This window comes from Oxyura jamaicensis, chromosome 2, assembly GCF_011077185.1.
Source record: "Oxyura jamaicensis isolate SHBP4307 breed ruddy duck chromosome 2, BPBGC_Ojam_1.0, whole genome shotgun sequence".
NCBI lineage: Eukaryota > Metazoa > Chordata > Aves > Anseriformes > Anatidae > Oxyura > Oxyura jamaicensis.
The window spans coordinates 157,807,938-157,824,634 of NC_048894.1; the positions used below are offsets into that span (position 1 = coordinate 157,807,938).

At 45.1% G+C, this 16,697-nt stretch overlaps 1 protein-coding gene and 1 long non-coding RNA gene across 2 annotated transcripts in view; both read right to left on the reverse strand.

The window, feature by feature from the left end:
• The window catches only part of SCRIB (scribble planar cell polarity protein), a 113,606-nt gene that overhangs the window by 71,767 nt on the left and 25,142 nt on the right, over positions 1–16,697 (reverse strand). Inside the window, exons 8-16 of the mRNA XM_035318143.1 lie at positions 16,530–16,674; positions 16,053–16,171; positions 15,200–15,399; positions 13,542–13,708; positions 12,822–12,946; positions 11,461–11,586; positions 10,694–10,927; positions 9,899–10,216; positions 7,624–7,686 (exon numbers count right to left, since the gene is read on the reverse strand). Coding sequence (XP_035174034.1) covers positions 7,624–7,686; positions 9,899–10,216; positions 10,694–10,927; positions 11,461–11,586; positions 12,822–12,946; positions 13,542–13,708; positions 15,200–15,399; positions 16,053–16,171; positions 16,530–16,674 — 1,497 coding nt within the window. The remainder of the gene's footprint in view (positions 1–7,623; positions 7,687–9,898; positions 10,217–10,693; positions 10,928–11,460; positions 11,587–12,821; positions 12,947–13,541; positions 13,709–15,199; positions 15,400–16,052; positions 16,172–16,529; positions 16,675–16,697) is intronic.
• Positions 3,602–7,617, reverse strand: LOC118162146. Its single transcript, XR_004748314.1, has 2 exons — positions 7,032–7,617; positions 3,602–6,966 (listed from the first exon to the last, which is right to left on the reverse strand). It is a non-coding gene; the product is annotated as an uncharacterized LOC118162146 (long non-coding RNA).

Consider the following 16,697-nt stretch of genomic DNA (forward strand, 5'->3'; position numbering starts at 1 on the left):
ACGAACAATGGAAAAAGGAACATGAAGGAAAGATCCTGCCCTGTCAGAAGAGCTGATCTGAAGATTTTCTGGCTCTGATTTTGTTTATTCCTCCTTTATAATGTTTTGTTAGTTACAAGGGGAATGGATACCTGGCAAGGCAGAGATGGCAGTGTACTAATGGCTGCATGAAGAGCAGACAGGACAGGTGACCTGCAATGCTAAATGCTCAGGTGTACTCCTACAGACCCCCTTCTCCAAGACAATGGATGATACGACATTAAGCGAGGATGATGGAAAGAATGCAATATATTAAATATACCTCTTTATCATGACTTTTGAACTGTAAAAACCTCTGGGTTCATATAGATATAGTTAGTTCCTCCATTCATTCCAGAAATAGGGACTTAAGGAGCTAGTCATTCCTCCTCATCACAATAGGCAAACAGGTTTACTACAGCCATGGAAACATCAACAGCAAAAGAGAGGTTCCTGAAAGAACTGGACTGGCTAAATCATGGTACGCAACAGGACAGAGTCCTTCTGGAAATGAAAACACTCAACTGCATAGATAAAAAAATCAGTATTGGACTACGATAAAATCATAGAATGGCAACTGATTCCCTGCCAAATACAGAAGCATAGAATGGCTTGGGTTGGAAGGGACCTTACGGATCATCTAACTCCAACCCCCTGCCATAGGCAGGAAGTCACCCACTGAGGTGATCAGGTTGGCCAAGGCCCCATCCAGCCTGGCCTTGAACACCTCCAGGGATGGGGCAAACGAAGAATTTCCTCCTAATGTCTAGTCTAAATCTATCCTCTTTTAGTTGAAGATCGTTTCCCCTTGTCCTATCATTATCTACCTGAGCAAAGAGTCCTTCTCCATCTTTTTTATAAGACCCCCTTTATGTATTGAAAGGCTGCAAGGAGGTGTCCCCATAGCCTTCTCTCCAGGCTGAACATCCCCAGCTCTCTCAGCCTTTCTTCATAGGAGAGGTGCACCAGCCCTTTGATCATCCTTGTTGCCCTCCTCTGGACTCGCTTTCTTGTGCTGGGTGCCCCACACCTGGACGCAGTACTCCAGGTGGAGCCTCATGAGGGCAGAGCAGAGGGGGACAGTCACCTCCCTCCCCTGCTAGTCACACCTCTTTTGATAGAGCTCAGGACACAGTCAGCCTTCTGGGCTGCAAGCACGCACTGCTAGCTTATGTTGAGCTTTTCATCCACCAGAACCCCCAAGTCCCTCTCCACAGGGCTGCTCTCAGTGAGTTCTTCTCCCAGTGTGTATTCATCTGGGATTGCCCCAACCCAGGTACAAAGATACAGAGCACCGAACCATTCCCAGAATTAGAACAAAAACCTAGACGTGGAAATCCTGCAGACTGAGCTAGAATGAGTGATACTGAAATGCATTACATTTTTTCCTCTCTTTAGCAGTCATGGATTTTTATTCCTATTCTCATTGATGCTCTTTTCTGTTAAAATCATTGGTATAGTCATTCATTTTGTATAATTTTGACTAAAAATTTTCACATTGAAGCTCCTTTGCAGCCCAGAAATTCCTTATTGTTTTAAAGGTCCATTTTAGAAATACGGAATTAAAATGGCAGAATACTGGGAAATTTATGAAACTCTTCTAAAATTTGTTTCATTGGCTAGCCTCACACTAAGAATCGCTTCATTTCCATTCTGTGCTGCTAAGGACAACACACTAGAAAAGTGTTTGTCCAAAGCGACAACGAGATAGGAGGAAAATTCTTGCACTAAACCGGACATCGCTCATTTTAAAACATACAGAGATATGCTTAAGAGATATATTAGCAGTCTGGAGAACAGAAACTCACTGAGAACCTTGACACTGAATGGAGGAATAAAAACAAGGTAGCTAAAGAGAATTCCTATTCATAAACAGAATCTGCCACACTGTAAATGGAAGAAAAACTATGGAATATAGTGTACTGAAGACTGAATAAACTCTGTCATCTTATCAACAATCAACAAGTTTGAGTTCAAGTAGAACAGGTGCAGGAAAGGGCAGTGAGAAAGACAAGATATAGAGAATAAATCACAGAAGACTAAAAGAATCTTTTTTTCATCTAGCAAAATGAAGGCTGGAAGGAGTTGTGACTGACATCCATAAAAATGCACAAAGGGTCAGACAGCAGAAAAGATTTTTCAGGAAAAAAAGATATAATGAAAACAACAAATAAACAAATGCAAGCTTAGTTTGAAATCAAGTTTTCCAGTCATTCAGGTAGAAATCTGGAACAGCCTGAATGTGCATGTATGCATTGGGAAAGTGGAAAACATAATCTAATATTAAATAAAATGTTTGACTGAGATATGAAATACAGTACAAACTCAGTGATCTAACTGATGTGGCACAGTACACCCTCAGCAAGTTTGCAGACAACACTAAGCTGGGAGGAGTGGTCCTGCTGCTGTCCAGAGGGACCTTGACAGGCTGGAGAAATGGGCTGATAGGAACCTGATGGAGCTGAACAAAAAGTGCAAACTCAACACTTGGGGAGGAAGAACCCCGGGCACCAGGGCATGCAGGGGGACACCCGCCTGGAAAGCAGCTTGGCAGAAAAGACCCTGGAGCCAGCAGTGTGCCCTTGTCACTAAGAGACTAAGGGTATCCTTGGCTGCGTTAGGCAAAGCATTGCCAGCAGGTCAAGGAAGGTGATCCTGCCCAGCACTGCTGAGGTCACATCTGGAGGGCTGCGTCCAGTTCTGGGCTTCCCAGTACAAGAGACAAACGGGCATACTGGAGAGAGTCCAGCTAAGGCCTAAAATATGAGGAAGCAGCACCTCTCCTGTGAGGAGAGCCTGAGAGAGCTGAGACTGTTGAGCCTGCAGAAGAAGAGGCTCAGGGGAATCTTACCCATGTCTAGAAACACCTGAAGGGAGGGTGCAAAGACGATGGAGCCGTGCTCTTGTCACCGGTGCCTGGCTGCCAGCACAACAGACAACAGGCACGAACGGGAACACAAGAGATTCCCTCTGATTGTCAAGAAACATTTTGTTGTGCAGGTGACAGAGCACTGGCACAGGTTGCCCAGAGAGCCTGTGGAGTCTCACCCCGTGGAGATCTTCAAAACCCACCTGGACGTGGTCCTGGGCAAGCTGCTCTAGGTGGCCCTGCTTGAGCAGGGGGAATGGACCAGATGACCTCCAGAGCCCCCTTCCAATCTGAAGTATTCTGTGATTCTGCTGCTAGTTAGTGATGGTAGGAGACTTGACTTCAGGATTTCTTCCAAATCCATGTCAGCCTTAAATTTAGCTAATTGCTTCTGGATTGAATACTGGTTGTTTTTGATTAAAGTGTATCTTCCGGAAACGTCAACCTATCATCACTTCTTTCTCATTTCAGTTACTGGATCTAAGCTGGAGATTACATTCTTCATTACAAGGTCTCAAAACTATTCAACAAGTTCTCTTTTCTGCTATTGACACAGTCAGAAAATGCAATTCGTTTTTCCAGTAGGGAACAATTTTTAAAGGCTTGCAAATGTCCCATTTATTTCAAGAGGGATTTTTGACATTCTTATTTTTTTTTTATGTAATGCTGGTCCTAAGCAACATGACCTGTATCTGTTGTATACATCCTGTTTTCTTGTTTCAAAAGGGAGGATCAGATTTGCAGTGTAGTGTTTTGTTTAAACAATGTGTCTTTTCTCTCTCTGTTAAAACCCACTTCTCTATTCCCTTTTTTTTTGAGAAAGGAACTAAATGAGTGAAAAGGAAACTGCAGGTAGCTCTTCACGTGAGTGAGAAATCATTCTACAGTTTGCTACTCAGTCCTTAAGAAATCTCCATATGAGATAAGATTTGCACTTGACAGCAATATATTATGACGAATGAGCTGCAATCAGACAAGTAATCTGTCATTTTGGAGGTGAGTCATATTCAAACTGTGACTTAATAGACCTGAATGAGAAATCAGACCTCTAAGAGGGGAAGATTACAGTCCCTACATCCAAACTGTTATAGGGCGACAGCATAAGAAAGAATACTGAGGGACCTTTCATCTCACTAGGAAAAGGTTAAAAAAAATGTATTGCAAGAAATCAAAAGCCAAAAAAAATTTGAACAGAAATTACATCCCATTTTCCTTGCTTAGTGGGATGAGTAAACATTTTAAAAAACTAGTAAAGAAAGTAGTGTTGTGTCTTTTCGTAACTTTGAGGGGACTCTGCTCCCTCATAAAGTATGTCCTACTCACATCAGATGAGCAAATTACTTATTTTTCTCGCATTATACAAAACAGGTTTATTAATCTTTTCAGGGTTTAAAATATACAGATCACACTGTGGGAAAATCAGATTTGCTACATAAGAATTCAAAGCATGACAATATCCTGGTAAGTACTGTAGTTTCACCAAGTCAACAATAAGACACCAAGGTGCAGGGATCCAAGTAATCAATGCAGTACCGCAGCAGCATCAGGGCATCCCAATGCTATAAACCAAGTGGGCTGACCTTTTCAAAGTTGAACCCCACTTAACACTGGATGCTTCAGGACCACGCTCTGTTGTCACAGTCTGCCCCTGGCAAACAACGATTGTTGTGCCAAGCATGAAGCCTGCATTCAAACACAAATGGTAACATTTCTGAGCAACTTCCACAGGATAAGACTGCTTTAATGAGAAGACTTGACTTGCTTCTGACTCCAGAGTAACAACATCTGGCATCTGAGCAGAGGAAGCTGACAGGATCTTTTCCCCCTACCAGCAAGGAAGTCAAGAACCTTCAACCTCTAAGATCAGCCTAGCTCTTTCATAGGGATGGAAATTACCAAAATATCCTTTCTATACAATCTTGTACAGCTGTGAGAACATCATGTCAGAAGAAGCAAAAATGTATAAAGCTCTTCAATCAGCACAAGCCTGCCCATGCAGGGCACTTCATGACTCATATTTTCAGGTGCTCTGTAAAAGACAAGTTAACACTGGGCAAACACAGAAGGATGACACCAGGCATTACTGCAGACAAAGCAGCATTGCTCACTTAAGCAGAACTTGGGACCTCCTTTGCATTGTCATCTTCCATTTGCACAGCAGTTCCTTCTGGACTATTTCTTCAAAAATTCTCTGAAACTAAGCAGATTTCAGGTGCAAACTCATGCCTTCAAATAGGAGCTTGATATACTATTTTTCTCTTCCAGAAGCCTCCTTTACAACCCAGATACAGCTGTTTCTATAGTAAAGATGGAGACTACAACAAAACATTGGGAACTAAGTCAGCAGTAGAATCCAGATATCAACAAGTCCTGTGCTTTTACAAAGTTATTTCTTCCCCTGCAGTAGAGTACCACCTACCCTAACAAGCAAAGGAACTCTGGAAGTACCAGCTGCATGCACAGCTCTAGGCTCCCTATTGTGTTACAGGGCCGACTAAAGTCACGCAGGTGTCTCCAGCTCTACTCTGGTGAGGCCAGTCTTTGTGTTCTTTAAGTCTAAACCATAATCCTGAAACAACATCAGTAGTTTCCTCTCTCCAAGAGCTGCATAAAATTATACAAGGAATGTGATAGCAACATTATGAACTTACTCTGTGCTGAACGAGAGACACCAGGGATTCCACTCTGTAATGGCTTTGCTCAGGGAAATAGCCCATTGATTTAGCTATAACAGACTGCTGTAGCTATAACACATTCTTCTCAAGTATATGAAGTCATCCCTGGAAACAGTAGGTAGACTGTATTTCTGGTATCAGTCACTTCCCAAGCTGATTCTCTACTCAGACACTGTAGTCTTTAAGGCACTAAATATTTCTCCTGTTGCCCTACTCACTGAGAGGTACATGCTTCTCACAGCTGATGTTCTAGGAAAAGATGGCAAGGGGAACCTCTCTGAGCATGAGTGAGGTGTCCCACCAGGACAGTGCACAAATCCAGCTCTCACAGAACTGTCAGCTTGACTCCCACAGTTTGCTTTCACTGATGCTTTTGGAGACTATCTCTTCCATACAGGCTGCTGTCCTGATTTGTGCTCAGCATGACTCCACTAAAATGACAGATTACCGCTGACTGGAGAGTCAGCAACTATCCACTGAGCTGACTGCTCCCCATGAGCTGTAGGACAATCAACTGCTTCCCAAAGCTGTTCTGCTCTGGGGTGACTTTGGCCATCACCCATCTTGTGGATCTCTAAAATGTTTGTCCTTGGGAGCTGCACCACCATCTCACATTCACATGGCACTACCACACTAGTCTTTTACAGTGAGGCAACAGATCTGTATAAAGAAGGAAATGATACTACAGGGACATCAGAGCAACATGGGGCATCTAACCAGCTTCCCTCCCCAGTTGCCTCAAAGTTGTTCTAGGCACTTCTATCAGATGTAGGTGGAACATGGGCAGGACAAAAGGAAGAGGCAGGCAGACTGTGTCCAATACAAGGCTGAGGTTTCTTGGACTACCGCGCCTTGAGGAGTAAGAAGACTCTGCATACAGAATTTGAGGTCTAGCAGCTAGAAGGGAGGACCAAGAGCAGTATGTTGCTAATCGAGGGACCAGGAGGCACTTGTAGTGAGTTTTTTTGTCTCTGATGTACTGATGACAGAAAAGTTATACAAAGAGAAATGCAAGAAATGTGAATGTGTTTTCGAAAGATCTACAGATAAGGAGATTGAGAAATATTCAGGGCACACCAACACACCATGTCAGAGCCAGATCGCATTTCAATGGAAGTATGTGCCACCTCCTTCCCAGAAAGTCTTACTCCAAAACCAAGAAAGAAAAGCCTCCTTTTCAGACCTGGGAAAGGAGCAAAGAGGCAAGTTCACGAATAGGCCAGCACTCATGAGTAATACATGGGTACTAATGTACTGTTCCAGGGAAAGTATCTTTCATGCAAGCAGTTAGTACTGACAACAGTTTCTGCCTCTTACCAGGGGCACTCTGCCTCCAAGAGTTCTCTGGAAACACCACCTGCAGAAAGCCCACTAACACAAAGGATAAGGCAAGCCTACTGAAAACTTGTAAACAAATTCAAGAAGTTAATCAAAGTCCGAGGATGAGCTAAGGCAGCACGACAAAGGACTTTAAGCTTGGGTGCAGAACACCATACATATGACAGGGATCTTACAGCCCCCCTAGTGCCACCTGCTCCTTTCTGATATCCCGAAGTGCTGCATGTGAAGACTTTGCATGAGGGGCTGCATGAGATGCAAGAATCATTAGCTCCAGTCCACCTTTCTCATGCAATTGCAGTGTCATGAGGCTGATTATCCTCCCTACCCCAAAGGGCCATACACAGCATTCAGCAGATTCTTGAGGCCTCTACTCCTGAGTTACCACCACTCCTGAATGTATGCATTTATTTTCTTCCACCTTCTCTTTCCTCAGTGCACAGCAAACAGGAGCTTTCCACCTGTGCTCCCTTTGGTTTTCCACATTTCTTCCATCTCATTCCTGATCTGCAGCAGCCATTCTCACCTCAGGTATGGAAAGTAGGGAAAGGAGGTGAAAGCAGGGGAGGAAACAATCATTGTGTTTTTACAATCAGTCAGGTCCAGAAGCCACTTGACCCAGATAGATCAGAGTTTCCCCTACAACAATGGGTGAGCCTGGGAAGCAAATCAAGCAGATTGAATGATTTTTGGCAGAGAGAGAACAGTAGGAGTGGTACAGACCTCTTCCTCCTCAATGCGAGCAGGTTCAATCAGCAGATTATTGGCTTGATCAAACGACACCCCCTGTTAGGACAGGAACCAGCAAAGAGGCATGCGGATTAGTGGAGCATAAACCAAACCCACCACCACTACCACCACCACCCAACACACAAACGCACACCACTCTGACAGGTCTGGCCACACAGCACCGGAGCAGACCCCACTCATACCACTGCTGATTACCACCGACCAGCAAGTGCCTGCGACAGGGCTGCAACCACGGCTCACAACATGCAGAGTGTCAGCGTTCTTTGGCCTAGCTAACTGGAAACCACATCGTAAAGGCCATATGTTGTCTGTGTTGACACACTGAGGCTGTGACCATCATGCTCACAAGCTGGACACCATCAGCTGGTTTTACCCCGTTCCGAGCCTTTCAGTGGAGGAGGAAGGATTAACCAACACAGAACGCTGCAGAGGGCCCTCTGGTGCCGCCTAGCGGCCGCACAGGAACAAAGCGATCCCAAACCCAACTTCACTGGCCCCTGCTGGGAAGGGAAATGCCCCCCGTGCAAGTGTCAGATGCTCAGTCATCCTGCTCCCCAATACAGGAAATCTTAGAATTTCTATTGAAAACCAACTGTCTTTGTTTTGCTTTTATTTTTTTCCCCAAAACAACAACAACAAAAAAGAAACAAGCAACTCTGATTTCAGGACTTAGCCTCCTGCACACCTTGTCCTACCTTCTGACTTAATGCATGCATACCGCATCCCTCGCTTGAAACGCTGTGGGGACATTGCTCCCCACACTCCTACTTCTGGAAGACAGCTCAGGAGGCAAGCTAATAAACCTGTCTTCATGGAGCAAGCATTCAACCCAGCCCCAAGAAAAGGAGAATTGTGATTTCCAGGCAGAAGGTTTAGCCTCTAATAAGGACAACTTTTTTAACAGCGGTACCAAACCCATGGTCTCAACACCTACGTAGTCTTCACAGGCTTTGCCAATGGGTCAGTGTGTCCTTGGCTTTGAGTCCCAGACTAAAATAAATGAGCCTTTTGGGTCAGGGCATTTCACATGGTATGGCAGGTCTTAGATACAGGGGATTTAGGATGGCTTCACACACTCTTACAAGCAGCAGCAACAATGCATTTTAACCCAGAAGAACTTTGCAAATGGTAAGGAAACTGCAGGTCTCATCCCTAGGGATCAAACATCAGCTCAGATACATCAAGGCAAGCATCCACTGAAGAAAGGCTCCAATGGAAACTTGAGTGCAAGAACTTTCCCTGTGCAATCTGAACTCCAGTGTGGGGTTGAAAAGATCCCAATAGTCTGGAGCGTGTGCAGTAACAGCAAGAATAGGTTTTACTCCAGCATATTACATACTACACCAGTTCAGAGACCTACATCTCTCCCATAAGATTTGCTGGTGTCATACTCTATATAATGTAGATTCAGATGCATCCTAATCCCTGCCTGTTAAGTACACTTCACAAAATCATCGATTTCATCACCAATTTCAGTAAGAATTGGTCTGACCTCTGGCAGTGTCCCTCATAAGTATATTCCTATTCAATTGCGAGCATCTTCCTCAGGCAAGAATCTGGATGTCCCTGATGAAACATGGTGATTCACCTGAGTAGAGCCAAGGACCTTTTAACTCACCAGCCCTGACCATGACCAGAAAGGCTCATTGTGGCCCCATGGCAATGGCAGAACCATAACACAGGCTCCCTCAAGTCCCTATACACATTTCATCAGACTGCACCTGTGCTGGGGCAGGCTCTGGGTAGAACCAATGAGAATGGTATGCTCCTAGCTGCTCTCACTACCACCCCTCTTCAGGACCTAACTGTGGCAGAAAAGCAACTGTAAGTAGCCTGAACATAAGCCTGAGGAGATTAGATCCATCCAGGGACATGGCTCATCCTGTAGCAAATGAGGTGCAACAACCAGCAAGCAGGGAGGTCATTTTTTAAAAGGAATGAAAAAACCCGTCAGTCATGGCACAAAAGAACTGTTCTTGCAGCACAGCACATTGCACATAAGGGGAGCGTGCAAGCATTTGGACGTAGCATGAGAAGTCAGACATAAGCAACATGGCACAGATCTTGGACAATCGTATAAGCCCCAGAAAGAAGTTCAGTTCTCCTGGCCTCAGCATGTTTCTCCTGAAGCGCTGGAGCCTCTTGAGAACATTTTCATTGGTACTGCATCAACCTGGCTGGTAGTTCAAAGCAGCAGAAGGGTGGTCTGGCACCCCTCTGACCTTTCCCCCTCCCCTCAAGACCTTACCTTCACCGACGGCTGAGCAGATAAAGCTCCATTTTTTCTGTCATCCTCATCCCATGCTTCCTCTTGATCCTCAGGCTCCACATTGTTATTGCGATTTCCCAGCTCCTCTTCCTCTTTTGGGACTCCATCACTGTTCAGCCCCTGTAGGAGTGCCACCACTGCCTCTGGCTTGGGCAGTTTAGTTATCTTAAAGTGTTTCTTATAATGGGGTGTGTCCTTGCGGATAAGCCTCTGTTTCTCCACTGGGAATGGTCGCTCTTCGTCTTCATCCTCATCTTCACTCCTTATTAGTGTGTCCTCAGCAAAGTGTACAGTGGGCTGCAATGGCAAAGCCCCAGAAAGGCTGTGAGCCTCAGATAACAGCCATAGCTGCAGGCAGCACATAAATCTGCTGTCCCTCTACTACCAAAACAAGCAAAGCCAACATTTCCGCTTCAGTGCTAAAGAAGATGCAGGAATAAATACTCAAATTTCCCCATACTTGTTTTTGCCCCATCCCCTGTATCAACTCTTTCACCTAGACACATCTGTCAGCTTCATGGACTGAGGGCACTCAGCCCTGTAACCCTGATTTTTGCCCAGTGCCTGCCTCATCCCCATCCTATCTTTCCTAGTCTTTGATGGACCCTGCTCCCCCAGGCTCCCTGAATCTCTACTTGCAGTTAGCTTCCAGGGCCTTTACTTGCCTCCAGAAATGCCCAAATCACACTCTGTAAATCCATTTATCATTTTCTCTGAAACTTTCAAATCCTTCCACTTTTTAACATGACCCTGATGCAGTTCCTAGATTCCTACCTCATTGTATTCCACTTCTACATCTTCCTCCTCTTGGACAGCTGCTTCTTTATGCTCCTCTTCAGCTTTTGGCTTTACCACCTTCTCCGGCTCCTGCATCTCAGACAGCTGCCCATTTGGCCAGCTCCTTTGTCCCTCCTCTCCCTGCTCCTCTCCCCTAAAGTCAGCAGAGGCGGTGCTGTTAGAAAGGTGGGAGTCCTCGCTGCGATTTGATGTGGCACTCAGTCTTTTCTCCTGGGAAGATGATAGAGTACAAAAATCAAGACGGAAACCAAAGTAGGAAATTGATCAGTATAATCTGATTGGTGCAGGGTGGGGTATGGTCCACTGCCAACAGAACCAGCTTTTTCCAGTTGCCCACTACCTTCCTAGCTCTACCCCTGTTTCACCATCTAATGTGGGCATTTATTGTCAGTATCACACCTGGGCAGCAAGGCAACATCCCCCAGTACTCTATTCCCATCAATCTTTATTCAGTATATCAGAGCCTTCTTTTTCTCTCCCTGTTTTGTGACAGAAGTGGCACTGAGGCACACAATCCCTGTTATGGCCTTTTCTGTATCCTTGCTGCATCTTGTGCTGTCTCAGTGGCCCCAGCAGACACCACAAGGTAGGTTCTAATTCATGAAATGCAGACAATCCATGCTCAGTCCATTCCCACGGTTCCCGTAAGTTCTTTCTGCCCAGCTTACAAACGCTGCCTCTCCATTCCCCACATCTGCTACGTGTTCTGTATGGTTACCCATTTCTTAGTGAACAGCACTCACTTCTGACTTAGGTGAATTCAGGTCTGTGCCAGGTTTTGCAGCATGCACCTCATTGCGACGAACTTCAATCACTTTCTTCATAACCTTCAGCTCACTGGGATGAGGGGTTGCTCTGCGCTGTAGGCCCTGCCAAAGAAAAAGCACGCACACAGAGCATGAGATTTAACCGTCAGAGGAATACGTGCCATGCCTCAAGATTGAATCAGTTCAAATGACATGTTTTATCAGACCACTAGAGCCCCAGCTGGACATGAACTAAACGTCACAGAATCTGATCTGGACTTCTCTGCTATTACAGTGTGCAGCTGGGAAGAGGAGAGAAATGGAAGATGACGCTTATCAGATCCATCTCACAGACATTAACCTCCTCTCCATCTGACACGGGGTCTGGAAGAAATTTTAAAGATGGGAAGTTTTTAATTGTGTTTGTCTTAGTAAATGCCAATCAGTCAACACAAAATCCCCCTAAAGGAACACACAGGTAGATTTCTTCTTAATCTGCCTGGTGCTTCTTAATATGCCTGACAAGCTTGTGTGTCAATAGAACTTGTGATGCTTAGCTAGGTCCATCCAAGCTAAAAGTCGAGAAAAACAGTATTATAAAATTAATAAGAGTGCTAAAAGAAAGAAGAAAAAAATAAAAACACCCAAACCCTAACCAGTAAGCCTCCAAACACCAGCAAGAAAATTATCTCCATGCTGGAAGGACAGATACAATTTTTACATTTCATTATAAGGATTCAGATCTCTAGATAATGTCTCTCCACAAGATAAAAAGGAAGAAGTTCAGCAGGAGATTTAAACCAATAGAATACCTGCTGAAAAGTGAAACTTCTATCCTCCCCTTTGCATCTGCAATTAAAGCAAAATGATCTACCGTATTTTTCAAGGCTGCCTGTCTACAATTACGATGTTTGGCTACCTTAGTAGCACTACAGTCCACAGCACAGGCTTACTTCTGGCTCCAGGCTAGAAGATTGCCTAGCACAAGCTTGGGTGTACAGCTTTTCCTTGTGGAGGGCACCAACTAAAATCCAGTCCTGACGCTGCTGTAATCACTAGAATCTCTAGACTACTTGACTGATCCACGGGCAGTTTAGCAGTCATAACTCAGTTCCCATGGGACAGCCACCAAACTGTAAGTCTGCATAAATGCTCTCAAGGAAAGAAATCTCTTTTATACCTTTTTGTCTTCTCAGGACAGCTAAGGCCCTCATTAAGGCAAAAGTTTAGTACAAACCTACAGCAATATCATAGGAGCTGTGAGATGGAACACCATAATTGCTCCTTGTCCTAGGAAAAAACTGTAGATTGTGCCCATGCTTCAACAGGAAGATAGCAAGCCACCACAACATCCTTACCCGTCTCTCAGCTCCAGACTCCTCTTCATCATCCACTTTGGGTTCATCCAGAAACTGAATCACACTGACTCTGTTTAAATTGGTGTCTGTCCAGCTCTCATCCACACTGTTCTGCAAAAGATTCTCTGGGAAGAAAAATAACAGACTGGGAGCTACTTTCTGAACATTCAGGGATGTGGTCTTGGATGAAAGACAGTTCTCAAATAATTAGGGCACTTTTGTCTCATCTGCCCATGGCATCAAGCTGCAGAGGCTTTGAAGACATAGGATCTAGCCTCCAGATGTTGTCACCTCTTGTATGTCTCCTACCAGATCCATGGCAGCCTCTACAAAAGGTACTGAAGGTTTCAGCTCTAGCGTGTCTTACCCCAGAACTAACAAAAACGGTAGGATTAAGGCACAAATCAGAAGTACTAACACAAGAACATCAACACGACAGGAGGCAAATCTTACAGACTATGAACTCCTCAGTCAATAAATACAAGCAGAAGATTTGAAGACTAGGCTGCAGCTTTTTCACCACATGGTAGAGAAGCAATTCGTCAGTTTTAGCGATCTGCCTTGGAAGTCAACAGCAGCCAGTTGGGAGTTCAGGTGCACTACAGCTACCACAGTAACCAAGAGCAGTCCAGCCAAGCAGAGAAGGTTCACGTTCTCTTCCCTGCATCACTCTCTGCAGTACACAGTACTGCAGACAGCATTCATAATGTAGTCTCTTACCTAGGCTAGGAGAAGGCTGCTGGGGAAGCAGGTAACAAGTGAGAACTTTTTCTCCTGTCTTTTCATCATCCTCTGTTTGGAATTTCAGCATGGGCTGGGACTGATTTTCTGCCAGCCACAGGGCTTTCAGGTTAAGATTCGTCAAAGCAAACGGCAAGTTTTGTAGTCTGCAAGAGAAAAGAACTGTTGGTTAAACTTATTTAGTAATGAGGGCAATTCCACTCAGCTCCAGACTGCCTCATCTGCATTAGAGAAGGACAGAGTCTAGCCACTGTGGGAATCCCTCACTTCTGCACACACACAAGCAGCTGGTTCAAGCTGCATGCAGCTCTGCCACAGCCAGGGACTGGTCTCCGCAAACCACAAGGAACCTGAATCAGTTTTTAGCAGGTGACAACTCCTATCATTTCGCATGTGGAAAATGGTGAGCTCTGAAGAGGGGTTTGAAAACCAAAAAGATGCTGCTTTAATGCACTACTGTGCAGACAATGTTCCAAACAGAAGCTCTGGTCAGCTTCCAATGGCTACAAAAATACCAGCCTCAGCTAACAGAACTGCAGCTAAAATCTGCAGAAGCCTTCAGACCAGATCACAAACGTTTGCACACTGTGGTTATTTTTTCCTGTTTGTTTGTTTTAAATTGAAGTTTTTGAACTAGTCTACCTGCAGACTCTATTTTGTAAACAGCAAAGCCTCAAATCACACTGCTGTATGTGACATGGCACCTGGTAGAAATTTCATCTTCCCACAGTCAGAGTATGGCAACAACCACTGAATCACATGCAAATCAGGAAAGAAAACGTCTCCATCCCTGCATTAACTGCAGACCTGTAGTAGGCTACAAACAGCCGATTACTGAGTGGTTCAAAGCACCGCTCAGGCTGTGCTTTGTACAGGTCCACTGATCAGACTGAATTGTACTCTGTAGATGCTGACAGCCCCATTGAGACACCTAAACAGTACAGAAAAAACTGCTAAAACCATAGCCACATTGGCAAGACAATGGAGAAATTGAGCTCTCACTGGCTGGAGAGAAAACCTGAAGAAAAAGAGCCGGGTGTGCCCAATGTCACTCTCAGATACCCAGAATCAAGCAAATAAAATTATGTTGTATTTGCACAGAGCTGGCAGTGAGCCCAGCACTCACTTCAGACCACTGCCTGGGGCTGAAGGCAGAACACTCTTGGCACAGGAAACAGACAGAGCCAAAAGCCACCCTAAAGCTTACATGTTATGATGAAGACTGTGCATGTTGAGTTGGGGGTGTCAATGAGAGCAGGAGGAGGAGGAGGTGTTCTTCTATTGAACTGGGAAAAGCATAAGGCTCAGACACCGATTACCTGAGGATTGATGACATACAACTACAAAATTTGGAGGCATGAATACATTGGACCAGGGATTTCCCTGGATATTTGTTTCACACATGGAAAAACATCCCCACGCATCTGTATCAATTCTACCCTATGCTTTGCAGGCAAAAAGCTTGAGAGAGACAGCCTCTTTCCAGAGCTTTAAGCAACCTCTCTAAACTGCTGATCCCATGATCAGCACAGATCCAGAGTCTCCCAAAACACACCAAGGCCCAGCCCATAGTGCTTCTTCCCAGCAGCCTCCTTAGGAATACACCTACAAGCCTGTTTACCCCTCTTGCTGCTAACCTGTTCCCAGCCACATCAAGGACGTGAAGCTCGGTGGTGTTGGCAAGCTCTGCTGGCAGGAGGGACAGGCGATTGTCTCGCAAGGACAGCACATTCAGATTGGCACAGCCTCCAATCTCAGCTGGAAGGGATGTTAGTCGGTTCCGATCCACATTCAGGTTCGTCAGCTTGGTCAGCTTCCCAAGGGACTTTGGTAAGGCCTAGGAAGGACATGATTCAGTAGCTGCTAAAGATAAGACAGCAGAATGGGCATAAAATCCTCTACTGGATGGGGAAAAAAAAAAAAAAAAAAAAAAAAAAAAGCTGCCTTTTGTCCACACAGAAATGAGATTTCAGCAGAGTTTCCACAACCGCAGGATAGGTTTTCCCTTGGGTTCACAGGCTGTTACACGTCAACTATTTATCTCAGCATAGCACACACAGAACACCACTGGTCATGATATTTTTCCTGTTCACCTGTCCATTTCCAGTATTGGTGTATTAATGAATAAATTGTGAGCAGTTTGGATACAGGAGATTTTAAGCTACACTACACCACGGCCCCTTGCCAAATATAGTTTTTCTTGTAGACCTTCTCCCATGAGACCTCCCATGAGACTCAATGCATTTTGGCATTGATCCATCCTGGTTATCCTAGAGAATTTTTCTGAGAAATAATACCAAGAAAGCAGCTTCCACCAGGATCTTCAAGAGTCTCTGAGCTAGGTGAACCTCTGTGCTGCAAAGAAGCTAAGAGGAGAGCAGCTGGAACACACTAAAGAACCTGCCTCAGAGGTGAGACGATAGGATAAGATCCCTAGCATGTAGCTACTGAACAGCACAGGAGAGGAGGAATGACTGCTGGTGTACTTACTGTCAACATGTTCTCTGTCAAGATGAGTTCCGACAGATTTTCACAGTCTCCAATTGACTCTGTCACTTCTGTCAGCCGATTCTGGTCCACCTTGAGGATGGAGAGCTGCTTCAGCTGACCTGGCCAGGGCAACAAGCTACGTGTGAACTAAGCCACAGAGATAATGATGCTGTCCCATGCTTGCCTGCCTGAAATGCCTCCCATCAGGGATTACCTAACCTATCAATATAGGCACTATCCTTCTTCCCAACCATGCTTGTTCACAGGTTTCATCTACGCATGATACAGACCAAGTACCTGAACATGTCCTGTAGAGGTCTGCTCAGCAGCATCATCTGCTGCTTCTGCACTCACCTACAGAAACTACGTCCATCAAGCCTTAATACTTTGCTCGTACTGTCTTGCCTCAAGCCTCCCCACAGGAGCACTTCTGAGGCAGTTCAAGCGCTGCTCTGCTCCTCATCCCACAGTACTCACCAATCCCATCTGGAATGCATTCCAACAGGTTCTGTGACAGAAGCAAGTCTGTCAGTGCTACTAGCCCGCTGACCTCATTGGGCAACTGCTCTAGTTTGTTCTCTGACACATCCAGACAGACCAAACGGCGGAGATTACCCAGCTCCTAGGATCAGAAAGGAGACACTG